Source organism: Melitaea cinxia, chromosome 2, assembly GCF_905220565.1.
Source record: "Melitaea cinxia chromosome 2, ilMelCinx1.1, whole genome shotgun sequence".
Taxonomy (NCBI): domain Eukaryota; kingdom Metazoa; phylum Arthropoda; class Insecta; order Lepidoptera; family Nymphalidae; genus Melitaea; species Melitaea cinxia.
The window spans coordinates 8611073-8636676 of NC_059395.1; the positions used below are offsets into that span (position 1 = coordinate 8611073).

The 25604-nt window shown below is 34.5% G+C and overlaps 1 protein-coding gene across 6 annotated transcripts in view; it reads right to left on the bottom strand.

Annotated features, from left to right (window-relative positions):
* Positions 1-4016: 4016 nt before the first annotated feature.
* Positions 4017-25604, bottom strand: part of LOC123664043 (TAR DNA-binding protein 43-like) — a 29274-nt gene continuing 7686 nt past the window's right edge. Inside the window, exons 1-4 of one of the 6 annotated variants that reach the window (XR_006744759.1) lie at positions 7503-7620; positions 5539-5633; positions 4860-4949; positions 4017-4186 (exon numbers count right to left, since the gene is read on the bottom strand). Coding sequence is in view for 2 of the 6 variants with exons in the window: in XM_045598671.1 (XP_045454627.1) it covers positions 6103-7440 (1338 nt within the window). In the remaining 4 variants the exon portion in view is untranslated. Of the gene's footprint in view, positions 4187-4859; positions 4950-5538; positions 5648-6101; positions 7479-7502; positions 7621-25604 lie in introns of those variants that run through there. The other 5 variants (XR_006744758.1, XM_045598671.1, XR_006744760.1 and 2 more) reach the window with 5 other exon arrangements.

The window sequence follows — 25604 nt, forward strand, 5'->3', positions numbered from 1 at the left end:
TAAAAAATAATTAAATATTTTTTGGATGGATGGATTGGTAATAATAACTGATTATAACATAACTTTAAAGGTATTTCCGATCTGTCTGCAATTTGTCGTCTTGTCCTAACAGAAAAATTAGAAATGTCAATGCGGTTTTCCAAAGCATCTTCATATAGATCCAATTTGTAAAACAGGATGTATGGTTCATGTTTAGTGACCCGAACCTGTTTGATTTTAGACCAAGGCACTTTTCGTCCTTCTGAATTTTTAGTCCAGTTAAAACAAACACTTACTTGCATCTTTTTAAAGTCGAAAACCGTGTTTTGTGCTACATCTATAACATTATAAGGAGCTCCTTTTGCTTTAGCCCATCTTATTAATGAACTCCACTCAGATGGTGTATAAATATTATTATGTCTTGAAGCTTTCTCAATTGTGGCGTGTATGGAATCACTTTCATTTTGTGTAAGTATGTCCCTTTTCAAAGAAAATAAGTTTAACCACCACCAATACTAAGCTGGTTAGCTGCATAGAGGTACATAAAAAAACATTATCCTATTTCTATTTTGGCCAGTATAATTATCTGACCAAAATCTAAAGTCATCACAGCCTTCTTTAGTCTTAAGTTTAATAATATCGTAAATACAGCTAGCTATTTCGTTTGAGCCATTCATAGCTATTTGTTCATTCAACAAATAGCAGGTACCAACCAAATTTCCGATATCAAACACGGATAAATTATGAACTTTCAAACGCTTACAATAATAAAATAAACTAATTCCACCACTGGGAGCCAGTAACACTTTTTGTAAATCAAATGTAGCACAAAATGGTTTAGGGTTATTTTGTGCGTAATTTTTATCTTCTGTATTAAAGCTCTAGACAAATTTTTATTCTTGATATGATTATCAGTTTTCTTTTATATCCGGAGTTATTGGACTATTTTTATAAGATATACAGACATGACATTTGATCCTTTTTGGGTTTGTAAAATGACAGATTGATATTTTTATTTACCACATCTCTATACTGTCTTAATGACTCGCACTTGGTACCATACTTAGTTGAATCAAACCACTCTTTATATAAATTAAACATTTGAGTAAAACTTAATAATCCGCCTAAATAAAGTTAATTACTTTATTTACGACAATAGTGTGAATCAACCGGTTCGAATGAGTTGACGTGATTACAAATACTTTTGATCATTTCTGGGTCTATAGATGTATTATGGTGAATTGCTAAATTGACTAAATTCTGACTTCTGCTGTATTTAGAATTGTATTTGGACGTTATCTTGCTTATGTTAGATCTTATAACATATATAAAACTAAAAAATTGGTTAACTATTATTGCAGTGCGATATCGTTCCATGTGTCGTAGAAGCGCTCAACTGACTGATCGGCCGTTGAAATAAACAAAGACGCGGGATTCCCCCGCGTACAAGTCTCGAATAACTTTTTATCCTTTATACGTTTAAAATTATGTTAGATAAGCCCTTTTACTACAGTAAAATATAGTATTTGCACCTATAAATGTGTATTTTTTTAAGCGCAACTTATTAACTAAACTAAAAGGAAGCATTTAAAACAAAAAAGTGAAAATGCTTAAATTGTTACATTGGGCCCTTATACGTAGGACCCGTCGATAAACTAAAATAACATTTTTTACAATTTTTGTCTGTCTGTCTCTGTTCCTGTTAATCTCTAAAACGGCTAGACTGATTTTTCACTGGCAGATAGCTGATGTAATAAGGAGTAACTTAGGGTACTTTTATTTTAGAAATTTATATAATTTATAACCCTACGAACTGAACAATAACTTATTTTGTTAAATTTCATGCGGACGAAGTCGCGGGCACAGCTAGTTATATATATAATAACTATAGAAATATTCAAATCGATCGGGCATTATTTGTAATGCTTGTCACCTATAGGACTGAAGAATTAAAACAAAAAAAGAGTAGTATTTATCGCAAAAGCTGTGTTGGAGAGAGGTTCTATGAAAGCGATACGTATTGAAAGGGACAATTCGAACTACTAAACTAATTGACACTTTAAAAACTTATTTTAGAGACCGATTTTAACTTTTTAATTAGATATATCTAATTTCATCATTACAGCCTATACAGTCCACTGCTGGACATAGGCCTCCACAAGTTTACGTCAAAAATAACGTGAACTCATGTGTTTTGCCCATAGTCACCACGCTGGGCAGGCGGGTTGGTGACCGCAGTACTGGCTTTGTCGCACCAAAGACGCTGCTGCCCGTCTTCGGCCTGTGTATTTCAAAGCCAGCAGTTGGATGGTTACCCCGCCATCGGTCGGCTTATATCTAATTTACTTACACTTAAATAAAATTACCTGAAATTCCTGTCGATGCACACACAAATAATAAGGCTTAAATATTGATAAAAAAACAACAGCAAGACTGAAAATAACTGAAACCATAATAGTTTTTTTTATAAATTACAAATTATTCACTAAACATTAAAATATGATTTCGTTTATAAAATGTAATTTTGTGTATTACACGTCTCTTTCAATATTGCATATTTATGAAAGGCAACCAAATCCACATTTTTTAAATGCTTTAAATAACTATGAAAGAATTAATAAAGATAATTGACAACATTGTTTTTTGTTAGCTATATATATATATATATATATATATATATATATATATATATATATATATATATATATATATATATATATATAACGAAGGTTTTACTATAAGATCCTTCTAATTTAAAAAAAGTGTCGTGTTCATTTTCTAGGGTAGGTAGAACGAAAATACCTCTTTTATGACCTCCCCATTAGTTTTTATCACAGTGCCCAACAGCCAAACGGCAATAATTATTAATGTTAAGGCAATGTGATAAATAAGTAAATTCATACTATATTTATTTATTTCGGTCTAAGTAACTTTCCATTATTCCTGATTGTAAGCGGTTACCGTAGCCTATAGACGTCTGCAACATCATAAGCATCGCAAGCAAAATTTGCAAGTACAGCTATTTCTGATTTTAACTAGTAGATCTTCTGTCTCTTATTGATAATATAAGTACAGTTATCGTTTCTTGCCCAAAAAGTGTTTCTTAAATGACATTAATATCGGTTCGATTTTCACTTTTTTTAATTAAAGCATAAAAATATGATCTATGAAAATTGCTTAATGTTTCAAAAAATCGCCGAAAATACAAGATCACATTGATTTTATCTACTTTCCTATGATCCTTCCAAGTCCAGGTTGAGGATGGAAAAATAGAGTTTTTGATTTTTGTTACATAGATTTTTTCAATTGATTTTTAGTTTTAAACAATTGTCGAATATTTTAATTTAAGCTTTACATTTTGCGCAATCAAAATTCAATTTGAATAAATAACAAAATACTGACACAAAAAAAGAGCGATTAAATTCGTATTTTTTTTTAGGTATATCGAATTATATCTTTCGTCATTCTTCTTATCATCATTTATATTATATATATTTTTGGGAAATGTGTTATATTGAAATAATATTAACAAGTTGTAGTAAGTAGCGATTGTGCTTTAGCTTTATTGGTTAAAAACCGAAGTTGAAAGCTCTCGAGTGAATTTAAGTAATGTTCCTTAATCTCCTTTATGTATTTTTATACAAATATCCATACAATAATTCTATCTTTAAAATGGTCAAATATTTTATTCAAAACATGTGTGTTTGCCTAAAAATTTAAAATGGTTGTAATGGAGGTAACCATTTTATATTAACTAGTAATATTCTTGTTCACTAAACACTTGTATATCATTGAAGATCTCTTAGTTTTTAGTCATATTAGTCTCCTAAATCTAAGTAATAATTATTCTGTGTAATATTCTTAAAATATATGGTCAATGTCTTTATGTTACTAGAAACAAATATGCAATGGACAAACGGGATAAGTTAACACGTATATTATTATTATTATTTGTAATATGCTTGCTGTGATACGCCACAAGTGTTTATAATATTCTAGGTTTTACATGTACCTATATTAATATAAAAACAAAATTGTAATGCTTGTGGTACGAAGTTTTATTTGTGATTTCCTAAGTAAATGTACATTTATGAGTAAATATAAAAGTTTATTGAAACTCATTCAACAATGTTTTATTAATAAAAATATGTAACAAAAATTTAATTTTGTTTTTCATTTCAATTTGATCATTATCTGCTCCTTGCATCTGAAATAAAACATTTAATATAAATAATTATTCAAGTAAAATTAATTATTTATTCAATGTACAATTTTGTGTTTACTAAACGTTTATTTCTTATTTTGGATCTCACAAGTTAGTAAATAAAAAAGTAGTATCCAGATTTACATTGATGGATTAAACATACATCTCTGTAGAAGATTTTGAGTAAAAAGTTGTGGAAGGATCAAAATATCAATCTAATAACTTTAGGACATGAGACACTCCACAGAAATTTCTACAACTTAAGGGAAATAATTATTTAAATAGTAATGGAAAATAATAATAAAATTAACATCAATTGAATTTTTAGCAAATTATTAATAAAATTAGGAATGTATTTAAAAAGTACATCCAAATTATATGGTAAAATAGTTTCAATGTTGGGAAATTTCTTTAAAACTTTAATTTTATTCTAATTATTCCAAAGAGAAAACCAACAATTTTAAATTCTATCATCCATAATATTAACTTGTATTATTATAATGAAGGATCTTTATTTAAAACATATTTCGTAAATTAGTTTACATAACAAAAGTTCAGCATAAGCATTTTATAGAGAAGTGGATAAAATATAAGAAAAAACCAACTATTCATTAACATCATTTGGTATATATTTTGTACTCTTGTGTGGCTAAGTTGTTATTAAAATATTAAATACCTTTAGTTTTCATCACTTTTTTTTTCAATTTCTTGTCTAAATAAAAGTTGGAAATCTTTATGCCATTTTCCCATATCTACAAGTGCTATCCTGTAAATAACAATTCATTAGAACACTGGCCATTTTTTTAAACAAATTTATCAAAAATATATCAATCTACAAAAGACAAAACAATGTTAAGGGCCTTTTTCACTAGTAGCTGATAAACTTAATCTTCCACATAAGTTACTAATAGACTTCGCAGACTTAAGGGCCTGCTTCAACTAATAAACTACAACTTTTGGATACACAGATTGCCAATACAAATATCTGACAGAGAAAAGTGTAGTTTTATGGTAAAATACAAGTCTACTACATAATAACCTCGTGTTACAGTGTTTGAACTCCACTGGAATTGCATGACTAATTTTTATGAAATTTTTTGTTGACTATTTTTATATCTATTGGCGATGATTGTATCTGTACCCATATATATGGTACAATAACATTTGTTGAAACAGAAAAAACAGGCCCTTAATCTGTTATATAATCTACTAAGACTAACAATTTTAATCTAAAATACTCGTTTTTAAAAAACAGCTTTGAAATAAAATTATTTGAATTTTAAAAGCTACAAAAACATATCCCTCTTATACAAAAATTAACGTCACTTATCAAACCCTTACTGCAACACACTCACCACTTTGACGCAGTCGTACTCAGAAGGTACTTGTACAAATCCAGGAGCATTGAGTAAACACGTCTCGCCCAATACTCACACAGACACCAAGGCATCTGCTACACATGGTCTTTTATATACTTATTTTATCTCACTCAATATCATAAATACATTCATACTCAATTCTTAAAGAATTGAGATCAATGCATTCAACCAATTCAGTTGCACAATAAATTATAAATAATAACAGTATAGAATCATTACACCCTTAAATCTATCATTCTTCAATGATACACAACTGACCCACCCAACGATGCAAGTGAAACATCCGTCTCAGAATACATACTTTATTAATTCAATGTCTCTCATATCACACCATTTCACAAATGACACACAGAACAAAGGTCATCTTAAATCTACTACAATCATTTTAAGCTTTTTACAATTAAATTGTATGATAATACTATGACTAAAACTATATTTTTGAAAAGAATGTTCACACAATATTGTTAAAACTAATAATATTTAAACACTTGATACCTCCCCACACAATCATCTCTGGTACAAACACTGTGTACGCTCACCTCATGTCTGGGGTTTGTTGTTATTCCATCCACTATTAGACCCTGAACTCCCTGAACCTCCCCCGCCATTACTTCCCCAACCTTGCCCATTTGGCCAATTTCCTTGATTCCAATTGCCATTTTTCCCACTATTCCATCCTGGATTGTTGTTTTGGTTCCATGATGGGGGAGGTCCATTTTGTCCCCAATTTTGATTATTATTCCAATTTTTACCTCCGCTACCCTGGGGAGGGCCACCTTGCCAATTATTTGGCCCGGAATTACCCGGACCACCCAAGAACCCACCCCATCCAGCTTGGTTTAATGCTGCTGCAACAAGACTTATTGGTAAATTAAAATTGGCTGGTGGTCCACCATTTGGATTTATGCCCAAGTTTTGCATGTTTAAACTATCTATATTACTATTGCTGCCACCGCTATTAGACCCTCCAGATGGACCAGGTCGGTTGCCTTCCCAATTGTTTTGTCCATAGTTTTCATCTTTCCAGTTGGAATTAGATTTGCTTTTAATTTTTGGTGCAGCACTTGATACAGAAACTGAAGCACCCTTTATGACATGGTCTTCACCACATAGGCTTTGAGCGACTTCTGGATCTAAAAAAGTAACAAATCCAAATGCTCTGAAAGGTCGTGGTACAAACACATCTGTTACTTCACCAAATCGAGAGAAATATTCCCGGAGATCATCTGCTGTCATATCTTCAGTACATCTTCCAACAAAAACTTTACAAGGCATTTGTGGCACTACTCCCTCTTTTGAATTTGGAATACGAACATCAACCCATCTACCATCTATATTGTGCCTCTGAGCAAGTGCTCGCATTTGTGAGGCGTATGTAGCGAACCGAACGAAGCCGAAGCCCTTAAACAGTCCATTTTTATCACGCTTAAGCTGAACCATTACAACTTCTCCAAATTTTTCAAAATATTGTTTTATTGATTCTTCTGTAGATTTCCATGGCAAACCAAGGCATATCAAATCGGAACATGTAAGTTTCTTTTCTAAGCGTTTGGTTTTAGCTGCTGAGTTTTCTGGCGACACATCTTCCATTTTGCGTTTATTTTCTTTAGGAAAAACGCAGACAAATAGTTGCTTACCCCAACCGGTCTCACTAGGAGGATGTAGCTTGCCATCACTTAGACGAATTCCTCGAATAGTTTTACTATCAGGATGGCGATATTTAAGACCACAAGCACCAGGAAATTGTGCCACTAGCGTGGATAATAATAAGGTCCCATCCAATTCACAAGGAATCTCCACCGCATTCGAATCGTCTTCATCCTCACTTACTTTAATATATTCAAAAAGGTCTGCGTTGTAGTTATTTTTATTATTCATTATTGTACTTTCAAGATGGAATATCTAATTTCAAAGAGGTTAAAATAAAAACCACTACTTACTAGATACGTTTAGAAAAATTCACTGCTTGTCTCCGCAAATAAATCAAAATGGCGGTGTTTGGGGCTGGCAGTAGGGCTGCCAGGTGCAAAAAAGTGTGATAATACGCCAACTACAAAAAAAAAGTATGCCAATTGCCAAGGAAATTTTGAAATAAAAAAATCGTACAGCCTTTTAAGACTAAGTTCTAATTTTTTATTATAAATTATCAAAATGTGTTTAGTTTTAGAAAATAAATGCAATAAAACTATTTGTTACACTCTTACAAAATTTTCTGTGGTTATATATTTTAACAAAAGAATTTGTTGGCTTAAATTTCGTATAATTTTCGTTTCTTCTTATTAATTGCTTGACTAATAATGTGCCCTTACCTGTATCATTGGATAAACAATTTCTAAGCTTTGTTTTGCTTAACTTAACTTCGCTGAATGCTCGTTCACAATTTGCACTATAATGGTGAAAACATAACAAAGAAGCAAATGAACAAACAAATACAATGATTTTTCAAAGAGTCTTCATTTAAGTAAAAGATCTAGGCACGCGTTAAGTAGTTGGGGAATACTCCGAAAGTCATGCTTGCCGGTGGATGAAGTTTCTTTAATTATGGAATGCTTCCAGGTACTTAGGAATATAAAAAATCATACATTTTGCGTACGATCTTGGTCTAGCGATCGTATATGAGTAAAAATGCGAAAAAATCGTATGAGTGCGATTAAAATCGTACATCTGGCAGCCCTAGCTGGCAGATAGAAACACAGAAACATAACTATATACATACATAAGATACCTACATACTTACATAGATGATAGAGGCTAGAGCGTACTACAAAGTTACAAACCAAAGAGTATATAAAGGTAAGAGTCAAAGAGCAACACGGAGGGGAGTAGCCATTGCGTCTGCTACCGATACAAAATTGTCTGTCATTTTCTGCGGGGGGAAATTACACACATGCACACTTTATCTAATTCCCACACAAAAATAATCGTCTGTCACTACGAAACTCACACATACTAAATTAAAATCACACTTACATTTTTCACACACACATAGATACATTCTGTGTCATTACAGTATAATGACACGCCACAACTACACTGACAAGTTTCTTACAGCCATGGTTGTAACAACTGTCGATATCCATTATCGATAAATTTAAGTACTCGGTTAGGGAAATAAGGGTTTTAAAGTGATACAAAGGTAAGATGTTATTATAAAAATAGGCTTAATTTATTATATACTACAAATCAAACATCTTCATGTAAAATAAACGATTATAACGAGTAAAGATTTTATTGTTTGTTTGTTAGCATTGAATAGGCTCCGAAACTACTGGACCGATTCAAAAAATTATTTCACCGTTGAGAAGCTACATAATCCTTGAGCGACATAGGTTATACTATATTTTCAAAAATATTAGGGATCCTTACTAAAACTCCAATAATGTAACCCAAGGGATAAAAAAAATAATCTAAAAAAATCCTTACATTGCGTACGCTGCAAAAACTAATGATAATAGAAATATATCATTTAGTAAGACTTTGTACAACACATCATTATCAACAATTATTGTATTTGCTCGCAAACGAAAACAAAACTGACTTCAATTACATCGACAAGTAATACAATATACGTAATATATACGCGTTATCAAAGGTTACTCAAAAAGTTGTTATCAGATCTCGATGAAATTTAAACGCGACCACATGATAAACATCAGCTTTCTGTTAAATTAAAAATCATCAAAATCGGTTCACCCAGTCAAAAGTTCTGAAATAACATACATAAAAAAATACAGTCGAATTGAAAACCTCCCCTTTTTGGAAGTCAGTTAAAAAGTGTCGCGACAGCCTATGTCTAACTATTATAATTATGTCACAATACGTTTGGTGCAACGTTGTTGTGCCAAACAATGCCAGTCTACAATAAACGATTTAAACTTAACATACATTTTAAGGAGTTGATGATGTACACGGTGATGTCAACGAATCGGGAGTAGGGAGCGTAACACTAATGGCATCATAAGATGATAGCTTGTCATCTGCTAGATTTAATGATTTGTTGATGACTCTGAAACGATGGACATTGTTCATTTTCAAAGTTGATAAATCTAAGCTTCATTTCACTACTATCACTAATGTGAACCATATCTTGATTACCTTGTTCATGAGACAAAAAAAAACTTACGGGACAAAAACAGTGTGGCGTTAGTGTTGATTTGGTGCCCTCGACTAATCCTTCTATTGTTCGTCAACACTTAAAAGTTAGCGGTATTGATATGATCTGAACAAATTACACTATTTTTTGTGGGCTTCCAGGTTAATCTGTTATTACCATTTTTTTCCATGTATCTCTTAAATTTGGATTTTTAGAAAACCTGCCAAATTTTTATATAAAACATTATGGTGGAAGTTCACATTAAGTAATTTTAGTAAAATGTATTAATACTCATAATACGTGTATTATATTTGATTTAATGCAATTTTATTATATAACTATGTTTATTAAAAAAAGCTAGCAATATAATATTTTAAATAAATCAAAATCTCAAAAATGTCTGTCTCCTCTTTTGCCTTTGCCATTTTTATCGATAACCATCTACAAACAAACCGGTAACAACACTATCGCTCGGCGACAGTGACTTCTCGGAAATAGACTCCGATCAGTCGCTCGACCGATCCGCATATTGTATGCGGGCGAGCGGCCTGTGTTGGTAAACAAATCGAGTCAACACAAACGATAATATTTGTAATTTTTAAGTTTAAAAAAGGTTTAAAAGAAGTATACAAGTAATAATGTGATTAAAAAATACTTAAGTATGAAAGGTAGCGCCATGTTTTAGTAAATTTGACGTGGCAGATTTTTTTTTGCAGTAAAAAACAGAACAATTTGGCATTTTTTGAAGGACGTTGATTCAATCGCGCAACTAGATTTAGTCTAGTGATCAGTGCGGCAGCAACTAGTTTTATTGTTTGCATATGGCCATTTGGCCTTATACCTTGACAGAGGGGAACGCCTGTACATGGCTACTCCCCTCCGTGTTGCTCTTTGGGTAAGAGTATTATAAATTATAAAGGCTAAGATTAAAAAATTTGAAAAATGTTTTATATTCCTTTCAGTTTTGACATGTTGCTCTATGAATTTTGAAAAATAAAAATGTTCAAAAAAATTATTTTAATAAAAAAGATCAATATCTATATGTTTTTAAGTACCTATCACTATCATTTTTATATTATTTAACTATCATTAGCAGCACGGAATAAGAAAAGCTAGTAATTTTCTAATTTTTTTCTTTTTCGTGATTAGCAGAGTTATAAAATACTATAAGCTATGCTGTCACAGAATTGTAACTAGCTGGTGTCTGTAGTCTGTACTTTCGAGTTTCGAGATATTTAAGAAAAAAAAATATTTATTATAGGGATGTCAATGACAACAATAAATGTCAAAATAGGCACTCATTACGCAGTTTGTGTACAAAACAAAAGTTTTTTTTTTGGCGCGAATTGATGGTTGACACACGTATTAGAGAGATAGTTGTCGCTTAATTTATTTTTATCAGGATTTATTGTAAATTTTTTAGTTAAAATAGTGGGTAATTAGTTGTATTAGTTTCTAGTAACATTTGTAAGTCCTGGTAAGTGCTTTTTTTTTGTATTTTAACTAGAATAATCAAATTATTTTTTTCTAACTAATTTTTTTTTCTTCTTTCTTTTAATTATAATGGACCTAGACAGACCTCCGGATCCACCGGACCCTGGTGATCCTCAGAGTTCTAGAAAACGTCTAGCAGCCCATGATCTGTCCACTAATCCCTCTCCAAAAATAACTATTAGCGATCCTACAGCCGCTATTCCCTCTATACAGACCGTTTATGTTCACCCCTCTTTTTCCGAAGCTCCTAAGAGCTACGCAGAGGACGACAAAGGTCCTTTCATAGTCCATGTCTCACGAGAAGTCTCAGACCCAGCCTCAGGAACTACGACCCGAGCCATTAAATTTGGTCAGTTCTTACATACTAATAAAATTAAATCCGTTGTTAATGACGGCGTTAAGAACGTTGGACGAAATAAAATTTCTGTACAATTTACTTCTGCACAAGCAGCCAACTCTTTTTTATCTAATCCGGTTCTCGACTTGTGTAAATATAAAACTACTGTACCGACATACAACATCACTAGAATCGGCTTGGTTAAAGGCGTACCAGTAGACTGGTCTATGCAGGAACTAGTTGAGTCCTTGGAGCTTCCCTCCGGTTGTGGACAGGTTATGAAGGCCCGACGTCTAAATAGAAAAACAATAAGCGAAGGTACTGTTACTTGGGTACGTACTCAATCTGTTGTCCTGACTTTCAGGGAGCAAATGCTCCCTGAAAAAATATATTCCTACCATACATCCCTGCCCGTAGAAATTTATAAGTTCCCGACAATCCAATGTCTCAGCTGCTGTCGTTATGGTCACATAAAAACTCAGTGTAGGTCAAAGCCTAGGTGCTATAAATGTGCGCAGCCTCATACTGGTGAGTCATGTGAGGTTTCTGAAGATAATGCGACATGTTTACACTGTTCAGGCAAATATTTTACTATCAATAAGTCCTGTCCAGAGTTTTCTCGTCAGCAATCCATCAAGGTCATCATGGCAGAGGAGAGCATTTCATACTTGTAAGCATCCTCCCGTATCCCCCCTTCCACTAGATCCTATGCAGAAGTAGCCAAAGAAATGTTTTCTCAAATCAAATACTCCCCCTCTATCCCCCAAAGGACCAGTCCTACGCCACCTATTGTACCTACCTCGTCACCTTACCATTCATATAGAAAAACAGATTCCCGAACTCCTCGTCCCCGACCTGCTTTTGGGAAAAGGGTTCAACAAACAGGCTCATGATTCTATTATTTCTAATTGCCCCACTTCCCAACCCAACGGCTGCGCCCTTATCTCAAATAAGAATCCCTCCTCTCCTACTCTTAATCTCAAAATCTCCACTAAGTATACTGACTCGACACTACCGACCAACGTTGCCTCTCATTTATCCTATATTTTAGATTCCCTTACCAATGGCTCAAATCAACTTCCTTCAATGGAATAGCCAAAGCCTACGTCCTAAACTACATGAACTCCTTTTATTAATTAATCTTTATAAACCCATCATTATTGCCATCGCTGAAACATGGTTGGTTCCAGGTTCCCGGTTCCGGGTTCCAGGTTTCACCTGTTTGAGGGATGACAGGAATGATGGGTATGCGGATAGTGCCATTCTTGTCCGGCACTCCACTCCCTTCTTCCAAATCCCTCTTCCCTCCCTCAGTCCTAATTTAAATGCCGTTGCCATTAGAGCCTTCAACATTTCTTTCCTATCTCTGTATATCCCTCATCCTCGCTCTTCTCTTGGCCCCGAATTACGATCCCTATTCTCTTCCCTCCCTAGTCCTATCATTATCATGGGAGATTTCAACACTCACCACACTTTGTGGGGTTGCCATTCTTGTGATGGGTTTGCCCAAGTGTTGTTGGACATTGTTGACGATGTAAACCTTTGCATACTCAATGATGGATCGTCGACGCGCAGGGTTTGCCCTAATCAGAATCCCATGTCTGCTGTTGATCTGTCCCTATCCTCTACTTCTCTTTCTTCCCGAATTTCCTGGAAGACTCTATCATCTACCTACGGCAGCGATCATTATCCTATCCTTCTCTCTCTTAAAATTCAAAGTTCCCCACCACTTTCCACTACAGCCCCTTCCCTTGAAAAGTATAAACTCCACAATCCAGACTGGCATTCTTATGCCGCATCTGTTGATAGCATGTTAGATTGTCTTCCGGATTTTGTAGATGATAAAAATATCTTTTTTTATTACAACCATTTCTATAATGCTCTTATTTCTTCAGCTGACAAATATTTTAACAAAATTAATTTTATTAAAAAAATTTACTACCCTTCCACTCCCTGGTGGGATGAGGAATGTAGCTTTTTGATAAGGGAAAGAACAGAAGCAGAACAAGCGTATACGGCGGCACTATCTATGACTGTTGAAAATTTCATCAAATATCGTCATATCGAGGCAAAGTCTAAAAAGCTTTTCCGTAAGAAGAAAAAAAGTAGCTGGATTAAGTTCTGTGAGTCCCTTTCCCCCAGATCTCCCGCACATATAGTTTGGGTGAATCTTAAGAAATTTCGTCGATCCATTAATTGCGCTAATCCCACATCCAATGATCCAGTGGCATGGCTTAACGATTTCACAGACAAACTCACCCCTCCTTATGTTTCTTTCAAGGACAGCTTTCCAACTCCCATAATTCCGTCTGTTTCTAATACTAGTCCATAGTCCATAGGGACGCACCATTTTCTTTCGCTGAATTAGAATGCGCATTGAACGGCCTTAAAGACTTTACTCCCGGGGAAGATGGTGTTCCCTATTCATTCGTAATAAATTTAAATGATAAAGTTAAACAAAATTTTCTGAATATCATTAATGCTTGTTTCACGACAGGAATCGTCCCGAAACCTTGGAAGTCACAAATAATTATTCCAATTCTGAAACCAGGCAAAGACCCACTAAATTCTAATTCATATAGACCCATTGCTTTATCATCCACTTTGTGCAAAATTACTAAACATCTTATCAAAAATCGACTGGAATGGATAGTGGAAAGCAGAAAAATTCTCTCGCCCTTTCAATTTGGCTTTAGAAAGGGTTTGAGCACCATAGATAGTTTGAGTATTCTATCAACAGACATTCGAACTGCTTTTGCAAAAGGTGAGTTCCTGGTAGGTATTTTTCTTGACATCACTTCTGCATATGACAATGTACTTCTTCCGGTGCTCAGGCAGAAAATGCTACAACTGAGTATTCCTCCGAGGATAGTGCATTTCATTTACAACCTGTTGTCTTGCAGAACCATAGTGGTTAAACACCAAAACCACTCTTTTCTCCCCAGACTTGTCTGGAAAGGTCTACCCCAGGGCTTAGTCCTTAGTCCTCTGCTGTACAGCATTTACACTCACGATCTTGAACTGTCTGTTAATAGCTTTTGTAATATCCTTCAATACGCGGACGATATTGTCCTGTATCGTAGATCAAATTCCCAGGATGATACTACTTTTCGGCTAAATTCTGCTTTGCACTACCTTGACCAGTGGTTTTCGAACCATGGCTTATCCCTTTCCGTCTCTAAAAGCCACGGAGTTGTGTTCACAAAAAAAGGAATATCCCGTCCTTTGATTTGTATATTAGGGGTCAAAGCATTCACTTCACAGATAAGGTCAAATTCTTAGGCATTGTTCTCGATTTCAGACTGAGCGGATTTTCTCATGTAGACTACATTATTAAAAAATGCGAAAGAAACATTAATACCCTTAGAGCAGTATCAGGTGTTTGGTGGGGTGCCCACCCTTACACTTTAAAATTAATTTACAATGCAATAGTACGACGTCATCTAGATTATGGAACATTTATCTTAGACCCCTTTAACAAGAGTGACTCAGAAAAGTTAAATAGAATTCATTTTATTTATTTTATACTTTATTGTACACCACAAATATATTACAAACAAAGCATAAAGATAGTTACAGACAGTGAAGTACAATGGGCGGACTTATGGCTAATTAGCCATTTCTTCCAGACAACCCATAAAGAATTCAATATAAATGTCTAAGAATTATTGTTCATCATTACAGCCTATACAGTCCACTGCTGGACATAGGCCTCCACAAGTTCACGTCAAAAATAACGTGAACTCATGTGTTTTGCCCATAGTCACCACGCTGGGCAGGCGGGTTGGTGACCGCAGTACTGGCTTTGTCGTACCAAAGACGCTGCTGCCCGTCTTCGGCCTGTGTATTTCAAAGCCAGCAGTTGGATGGTTATCCCGCCATCGGTCGGCTTCTTAAGTTCCAAGATGGTTGTGGAACCTTGTTATCCCTTAGTCGCCTCTTACGACACCCACGGGAAGAGAGGGGGTGGCTAAATTCTTTAGTGCCGTAGCCACACAGCACAAGAATTATTGTTGGTGCAATGAAATCTACACCAACAAATGCCTTACAAGTAGAGTGCGTTGACCCTCCTTTACATCTCAGAAGGAAATATCTGTGCGATCGTTATGTCATTAAAACTCTCCAAATTTCTTCCCATCCCTTATGGTCTCGACTAAACGAGCTTTCCCTTCTTTGCTCCAATAGTATGAGAACTCTCCCATCCTGCCTATTAGACAGCTTTCTTAAATTCACCAGATTATCCCATCCTCTAGCATCATATCCCTCTAACTCTCTTTTTAATACTTCCTATCAAGCTTTAGTATATCCCCCTCCCGTCATCACAGATCTTGGTCTAGTTAAAGGTGCATCCGATACAAAAACAAAGTTTCAAGAAAAGACTTATCAAAATTGGTCAGACTATCTTCACATCTATACAGATGCATCAAAGCTCTCCCCAGATAGTTGTGTTGGTGCTGCCTGCTGGATTCCCAAATATAAAATTGTCCTACAATTCAAATGTCCTTCTCATTCGTCAGTATTCACAGGAGAAGCTGTGGCACTGTTGGAGGCAATTTTATTTACACTTTCTCATAATATTCGAAAATCTGTAATTTTTAGTGACTCACTAAGCTGCCTGTTAGCGATTAAAGCTAACCCGTTTCGTAGTAAACTAAGAATTTCTATCGTTTTAAAGATAAGGGAGGCTTTACTCTCATGCTATCATAAAGGCTTAGAAGTTTTACTGGTATGGATCCCTGGCCATTCTGGTATTCCAGGTAATGAGACTGCAGACTCTTGTGCCAAGTCAGCGGTTCAACTTGGTTCATTAGAACATTTTTTTAACTCAAGTCAAGACCTGCGATCGTTGGCGAAAACTCATCTGGACAAATCCTGGACATAGCATAGCTTGAGTCAACATCGGTTAAGGAAAAACACTACTCTGTCATTCAGCCTAATATTCTAAGGCGCCCTTGGTTTTTTCTTCATAGACATGCCGACCGCTGGGTAACATCAACAATTCGTCGCTTGCGCCTTGGTCACTCATGTACTCCAGTGTATTTAGCAAAAATTAGGGTGCGTGATCACTCACTGTGCGAATGTTGGCCTCGACGAAGGTTCAGCATCCCATATCCTTTTCAACTGTCCCAAACTCCTTTACCCTATTTACGATGTCCTTCCCCCTGAAATCCCCCGTCCTGTAAATATTGTTTGCTTATTGATGCTTGTATTTAGTCCTCATTGCACATTCTTGTGTAGATATATCAAACGTAATAGAATTAAATTGTAAATAAATTAGGTGATTGTTCTATTATTTAATTGTTTATAGTGTAAATGTAAATAAATTATTAATAATATTCTTGTTTATGTATATAGTATAATTAGTGCTTGTGTTGTTTTAGGTTCATAGTTTGATATATAATAACTACTATTTTGGCAGTCTTCAAAATTCCACTGAGGTTGCTACCTCTAATTCACCGACCAATCTCCGTCGTGTCTTCTCCATCTTACGTGACATTGGCGAAATCATCTGTGCTATTCGGCACTAGTGAAAGACATTAATTCTAAATTCATTCATTCATTAAAAAACAAAATAACAAAAACCGTGTGCTGTGAATATTTAACAAAATAATTTTCAGCCCTTTACCTAAATTCAAATTCCAACAAGCCGTTGTCACGGAATTTAAACAATATTCAAAAATACTCTACCAATCTATACAAATAAAAAAAAATTAGTCTCTGTTTGTAATATTAAAATACCGCTTTTTACTAAAATGGACATGTATACACGGTACATATACCAAAATAACATTTGTTCACAATTTTTATCTGTCTGTCTGTTGGTCTGTTTGTTCCGGCAAATCTCTGAAACGGCTGGACCGATTTTGACGGGACTTTCACTGGCAGGTAACTGATGTAATATAAGAAGTAATTAATTTGCTAGTTAAACCAAGCATCTCCATGGAAACAATAGGTTTTCTGAACACATATTGTTTTCATAAACGAGGTGCTTTCTTGGTAAGTAGTTCTTCAAAGCTTGATATCGTCATTCTAAAATATTCAAAAAAATTCTCATGCACACATATTTTTAACGCTACATATTTTCTTTTGAAATAACTTCCGTTTTGGTTCATTGTATAAATTATAAATTATGGATGTTTCTTTTTCATACGTCGTCTTAATAACAACAGTAGAATAACTTTTTTGCGATCCATATCCATACAAGGACTCCCGAGCACACAAACTGCGAAATATCAACTGTCAAGTTGCGCGCGGCGCACCGTCCACGGCACCGTGCTACGGCAAGACGTCATGAAATGTTACGGCACGACGCCGTCGCCGTAGAACGCCACGGCGCGGCGCCGTGCCGTGTTACGGCGACGACGCCTTGACGTAGACATGGGGCCGGTCCCTTACTAGGAAATAGGAATTGCGATATCAATAGAGACAAAAGTGGGAATGAAATTCAGCAATAATTTACATTAAATTAAAACCTTCGAAATTTTAATGAAACAACTTTTTCTGACTTTATCGCGATTTATTAGGTTTTGGACATAAGCACATGATCCTCCCGTGACCATGGTTGCTGTAAAGTACCTGAAACGTCGGGACGAACAAACGATTTGTTTATAAAAAAATAATAAAAATAAGTTTCAGCCGCTAGGTTCAGGGAGGTATAATTTTACCGTATAATAGAATATTTCATCTTGACTTTACTATTGCCAAACTAGTGAGAAATTTCGAAAAAATAAACATTTATACAATTTTTGTCTGTCTGTGAAACAGCTGGGCCGATTTTTACGGGACTTTCACTGGATATCTGATGTAATAAGGAGTAACTTAGGGTACTTTTTTTTAATAACTGCGAACTGAACAATTATTATTTTGTTAAATTAGACGCGGACGAAGTCGCGGGCACAGCTACTAAATTATAAAATTATAAAAAAACCTATTATTATAACCTGCTTTTATGAAACTGTCTTACATCAGTAAAGTACAAATAAGACAAGATATATGAAGAAGTGAGATTGTTGGACTGTATAAACTACTGTGTCTACAAAACTTTGTTTTAAAATTTTTGTTGATCCTAGGCATTTTTTCCTATTTTGCCTTTTCTTGTTCAAGTTCACCCCGGTTTAAATGGTGTGTGGTGAATGGGAACAACCTATATTTCGTTTAAAATCTTTTTGTACAAAAATATATTTTTAAGTTTTTTATCTTAATTGTAAAATATAAAGAGGCGGTAAAGAAATACTTAATCATTGCTTATATTTTCAACGATAATGTAGAAAATTTATTGTGCGAACTTCGAAATCGTACCTTTTAACCCCGTCCTACGATAATATATTTAGACCGGATCTATCACTTTTTATCTGTTACTTACTTCAGCTTATTGCAGTCCACTAATGGACATAGGCCTCCACAAATTCGCGCCTAAAATGGTGTGAACTCATGTGTTTTGCCCATAGTCACCACGACGCACATGGGAAAGCCCCATACAAAGCCGTCTCAAAACCGTTTCACGAGAAAGTCGTTGTTATGGAATAAAAATAACATAGTCTGATAAATAAGCTTTATTTATCCTATTTTTTTTTGTTATAATGTATATAAATAGACTTCAAAGCTAACTCATGGTCAATAACGTAATTACTAAACTACAATTCAATGCCACACTACTCGAAAGTTTTTGATATAAATGCATAAGTATTATAAATTTTTTAAATGCTTATAACGTTTCGTAATAAGTATTATATATATTAGTTTGATAAAATAAAATTAACCAAAAAAAAGTAGGGGAGAGGGGGGCACAATGGGTCCCTTTTTTTTAATACATTTTTAAGTAGTAAAAATACCATTAGTAACACATTTTTACATTTTAATTGATAGCATGATATGTTGGCTACCTACGCACATATATTTTTTCCAAAATCATGGATAGTATTTTACAGATAAAGGTTTTTTTTAAAAAGTGGGAATTGATCCACTGTTCCCCATATATGGGTTACACTGGGTCTCGCTATGGGGTACTGTGGATCGTAGTGGGGCACAATGAACCAAGACGTGAAATCGTCATACTATTTTACCTGGGTAACAACGGACTGACGAAATTTATGAAATGGAAAAATCTTTCAAGTAATTAAAGTAGTTTTATTGAATAAATAATACCATAATCTTTATGTTTAGTACAATTTTACCAGCCTTAATTAAATTATTGTCTAAAATCACAGTATTAGGCACTTTTAAACCAGTCTTATAATTATACAAAATGGCATGTTTAGTATTTTATACTTAACTCCCAACTACCAAAACAGTGTTATAATTATAAAAATCAAAACTAAAATAATCCTCTACTATAATACTCTTCACAAAATTACTACTTTGTACTTATTAAAAATAAACTATAAAACATATTATTTATTAATATATTATTCGTTTTTAACTTCTAATTTTTACTGAGGTAGGTACAAACAAGTCTTCTAATTTCACACAGTATCAAGTCTTTTAACTTTCATTTAAACTATTCAACTCCAACTAGTCAGCAATTAAAAATAAAAATAAAAAATATCTGCTTCTACATTCATTAAATAAGTTAATCAAATTAACAGAAGAACTTTATTCTGAAAAGAACCCCGAAAAATAAAAAATCAACGTAAATTTAAACGACAAAGATCAAGATTAAATTTATAGATTTGTTGCTGTCGTTTGGTTCCACCAATAGTGGGCGATGGTAAAATCAATTTAATATTTTCCAAGGGTACTGAGGCTATATCCGGAACATCTGGCAGTCTATACCCATTCAAGACTTTTTGACTTTTTCTCAAAAAACTAATATCAAAGTCTGTTCCATTTTTTGTTCCAAGACCCTTTCCTGTGTAAAATATCTTTGACTTATGGGCAACAAATTCCACTAAAACAAAATTGCCTTCTATGGAGGGGGGAGGGGGGTAGTTTTAAGAGCAGGAAAGTTGTCTGGATCAATTTCGTCTGTTTCTTCTTCGTCGCCATAGCCTTCTTCTTCAGAATATAGGCTCAAGTTACTGTCCTCTCCATTTGTATCAGAGTCAGAAATATATTTTTTTTTGCATTTCTCTGTCGCTGTCTTGGCTTTTTTTCAAGCTTCTTTTTCTTACTTTCTGGTTTATTATCGTCATCACTTGACTCAGATTGCAAAACTTTTTTTTTAACTCTCTTGTTTTCTTCTTGATGTAGTTTTCGTCTTTTCTCTTGTTGACGTTTGTCTATTTCTTTATTAGGCGTATCTGTAGCAATCATTGATTTACCTTTGCGACGTGGAACTCTATCAGTTTTCCTGGCCGCAGCTTTTGGGAGTCCTCGAAAATTAAAAGTATTGACAAATCCTTTTGCTCCACTGTCTGCAATCTTGGTTGGTGACTTGAAAAGCGCTGCAGATATTTGATGGAGTCATAGACCTCATATGTGCTTCTTTGACGCACTGTGCAATCTCGTAAATTGAAAACGTTTTCCCGGGATTACGCATCATCCAACTGTCGACAGCAGCGTTGTACGGTCATTCTCCAATTCGGCGTTCTTTGCCTAATTACCGTGACGTTTTTTATTTTTCACTGATTTGACTGAAACACATTAAAATATGAAACAAATCAAAAATACGAATTCAATAATTAATTTGGCATGTAACAGTTAATTGTGGTTTTCTAGATAATGAGACTTAAAAAATTTATGAGTACGGTAATTAGAAAATATTTATATTTAATGTAACGGTAATTAGAAAATATGCTGTGTGGTTACGGCAGTAAGAATATAGCTACTCCCTCTCTTCCCATGAGTGTCGTAAGAGGCGACTAAGGGATTACACAGTTCCACTACCACCCTGGAACTTGTAAGTGCCGACCGATGGTGGGATAATCATCCAACTACTGGTTTTGAAATACACAGGCCGAAGACGGACAGCAGCGTCTTAGGTGCAACAAAGCTAGCCCTGCGGTCTCCAACCCGCCTGCCCAGCGTGGTGACTATGGGCAAGACAAGACAAGACACATGAGTTCACGCCACGTTTTTCTTGAAATTTATTCTCTCTTGCCAGGACAAATGCGACTGATCTCATCTTGCTCTACAAAAATTTAGACGTCTTGTTTGGTTTTCTCTACAGTAGTCCCTATATTATTATTATGTAAATACTTTGGTTCTATTTCTTTATCATGACTTTGTTTTAGTTTTGGATGTAGCGTGTTTTATATTTCAGTCTTAATGCTTGCTTCCTGTACTTTTCTTTTGCTCTTCTTAGCTCTATTGTTTTGTCTCAAATATGACATTTCTTTATTTGTTTTCTATACATGCCTTCTAAATAACAATAAGAGTGAGATTTTTTTACATATCGGTTTCTCGACAGTTATCTTTGAAGATGGTGAAGTTGGTGTTGAACACAAGGAAGACGCTCGTTCCGTAATATTCACACTTGTATCTTTATTTTCGGTCAAATGCTCATTATTGATTAATAATAAAATAACATACTTTCAGTAGAAGATGATGAGAGAGCACTAGATGGACGCGGCGTTGATGTGGTTAAAGAAGGTTTAAAATTTGGTGTCTTTTTCAAGGGAACTAATTCTTTTTCAAAAGAAGTCGACTGCAGAAAAATTTCGTCTTGCTGATTATCTTATTTTTTTGATTTGGGATTTTCGGGACAATTTTGTACTCTTTTAGTGTACTTTTTAGCGCAGCGAATATGATAAATCATTGAGATGTGGTGTGACAGAGTTTCAAGAGGATCTGTTATATTGTTATCAAGCACCTCTATATCTAAGGTCCCTTCTTCCTCGATTGTTTTCAATTTTCCCTTTTCCTTTTGTGTTTTATAGTAAGTTCTGAAATTTTCTCTACTTCTTTTTTGAGTTTTCTTCCGGCTTTTGGTGACATTTCGCAGATAGGCAGTATTTTTTTATTTTTTTTTATTGTACCCCTCTTTCTCCTTTATTTTTTTTTGATTGCTAATACAAAAAGGGGCATTTTTAATTCGTTCTCGGCGTTGTCGCGCGGCAAGCCTTCTATTTTCTTTAACTTCCTCTTTGGTCTTTTTAGGTTTTCCTATCCTATAAATTAAATAATTTGATGAATGGTCAGCATATAATATAGACATATTTACGGACAATGATAATAATAATCTACGAAAACCGCGGTAAACAAGTATTACTTTTTCATACAACGATAATTATAAACATATGGTAATTGGTATACGGTAATTAGAAAACGATAAATTTACACAAAAATGTTTAAAACCGACGCAGTATACAAATTCTAGCTTATTACAACGTACGGAGGCCAAAGTACTGTCTCCATTTACATGATCAACTTGGGTCTATCTTAAAAATCTAGTATTAAAATAAGAACAACGGTAATTAGAAAAGTTTTTAACCAAGGCTACGGTAATTATATACTCACGTGCTTCATTGGTGGTACACTAACATGAGAGTCATACAACTGCTGATGGACCTCGGCACACACTGAGGAGACGCGATGCGTACGGTAGTGATGTGCCAAATACTTTTATTTAGGGATGGATACTCGAGAACAGCAGATGTTACGGTAATTAGATGTTTCCATTGGACATACGATTACTTCATAATAATTATTTGTAGACTGGTTCTATTGAGTTGATATTTTGTTATGCGATACACGCTGCTTAATATCGTTTAAAACGTTGAATGGATCAAAGTAAATCTATACGCTATAAAAATTACAAGCAAGTTTTAAGATTAAGTTGGTGTGCGGACACGTCACGGTAATTAGAGAACAGAGGTTTTTTGAACATAAGTTAAATTAATTTAGTCTTAATTACTTAAAACAGAAGCCAATATTTTTTTTACAGCTAGGTACGGATGCTATCTAAAATATATAAAAAAGTGCATGATTGAATATGATGATATTACGGCTTAAACAAGCCCGGACACGAAAAATTTGCTAATCGGAGAATGGCCGTGTAAGCTGTCTTAAATGGCTTGAAAATACCAACATCAAATGGTTGTAATTTCCCTGTTGAGTGAGGAGGCACTGTAAGGATGGTAACACCATTTTCTTTTGCTAAATTGGTGGCTTCTATGCAAATATGCGCTTCGTAATTGTCCATGATTAACAGGAATGGGTTGTCTTTGTTGCTTTGTGCGTGTTCAATGTAATGTTGCATAGTTTTTAAAAACAGTGAGCTGTTCATCCATCCGGAGGAGCTAGCAACCCCCAAAGTGCCTGTCGGAGCGCCGTTGAGCATATGTTGCTTAAAATGCACGCGACGTAAAATCATCACGGGCGGAAGAGCATAACCTTGGGCATTTATTATGTAGCAAGTTGTAACAAGTGTCTTTTTCACCACTTACCACTTACCTTACTCACCTGATTTTGCCCCCTGACAGCTAACACGGTTCTCGACTTTTGAACCGTCGTTGTATTGGTTTCATCTAACTTGAAAACTCGTGTTCCGTTTCCGAAACATTGAAATCTCCTCAACGCTGCTTCGAGGTTGTCAAAGAAAATTTTGAAATTGTGTTTACTAAATGAAGTAGCTCTGCTGAGACTACAGCCTTCAGGTGTACGAAGACTCAAAACTGCATGGCGTTTTCTAAACCCATAATACCAGTCAATTCCAGCTTGCTGCAAATCAATCCACTTTTGTGGTACCTTTATGTTGTTAGTGTTGTTACATCTGCTGTAGTTAGTCCATAGAACATTTGACTACATTTGATAATGTAGTCAACAAGTGACTACTCCTGCTCGTCACTGAAAATTTTATTAACTTTGTAATTCGGTGTAAGTCGGTGTTTACTCACTCAATCGGTGTCGGTGCGTGACCTTGAAACGATAGTTGACGTCACGCCCGCCGCAACGATGGGCAGGACTTGGGTAGATCGAATGACTCTATTATCGCGAGAAACAGTTTTTCGTTATATTGGGTCTTGGGTTTATGCAAATGTCTATATAAAACAGAAAATGGTTTTCTCATTACTTATATTATTATATTATCAATAATAATCAACGAAATTTATTAAAGTAATTTATTTTTTAGCTTTCCACATGCATTTTGTGTTACTTTTTATTAATAATTGTGTTTGCTCGCAAACGAAAAAAAAAACCGACTTCAATTACATCGACGAGTAATATAACGTAGATCAACGAAAAAATTGTCAAGTAACTGCGCGTTATCTAAGATTACTCAAAAAGTAGTTATCAGATCTCAATAAAATTTATATATGACTACATGACAAACATCAGCTTTCGATTAAATTAAAAATTATTAAAATCGGTACAACCAGTAAAAAGTTATTGCGGATTTTCGAGAGTTTCCCTCGATTTATCTGGGATTCCATCATCAGATCCTGGTTTTCTTATCACCGTATCAAACTAGAGATATCCTCTTTCCAACAAAAAAAGAATTATCAAAATCGGTACATCCAGTAGAAAGTTATGCGGTATAATACAACGTAGGTCGACGAAAAAAGCGTCAAGTAAATACGCATTATTAGATATAGCTCGAAAAGTAGTTATTAGATCTCAAATAAATTTAAATGGGACCAATTGGCACACACCACCTTTCGATTAAAGGAAAATTTGTCGAAATCGCTCCACCCAGTCAAAAGTTCTGATGTAACATACATAAAAAAAAATACAGTCGAATTGAGAACCTCCTCCTTTTTTTGGAAGTTGGTTAAAAATATAATGGAACGTATGTTCATATTGATTGATTAATTGTAATCTGCATATTGGGAACTTTTACATAGTCTATGTCAACCACTTTATCTGTCCTTTTGTACTCTGTGGTCCGATTCTTTTTTTGTTGGAAAGAAGATATCCCAAGTTTAGTACCATGATAAGGAAACCAGGATCCGATGATGGGATCCTAGAGAAATTGATGGAAATTCTTGAAAATCCGCAATAATTTTTTACTTGGTGTACCGATTTTGATAATTCTTTTTTTGTTGGAAAGAAGATATTCTTAGTTTAGTACCGTGATAAGAAAACCAGGATCTGATGATGGGATCCCAGAGAAATCGAGGGAACTTCTTGAAAATCCGCAATAACTTTTTACTGGGTGTACCGATTTTAATAATTTTTAATTTAATCGAAAGCTGATGTTTGTCATGTAGTCACATATAAATTTTATTGAGATCTGAT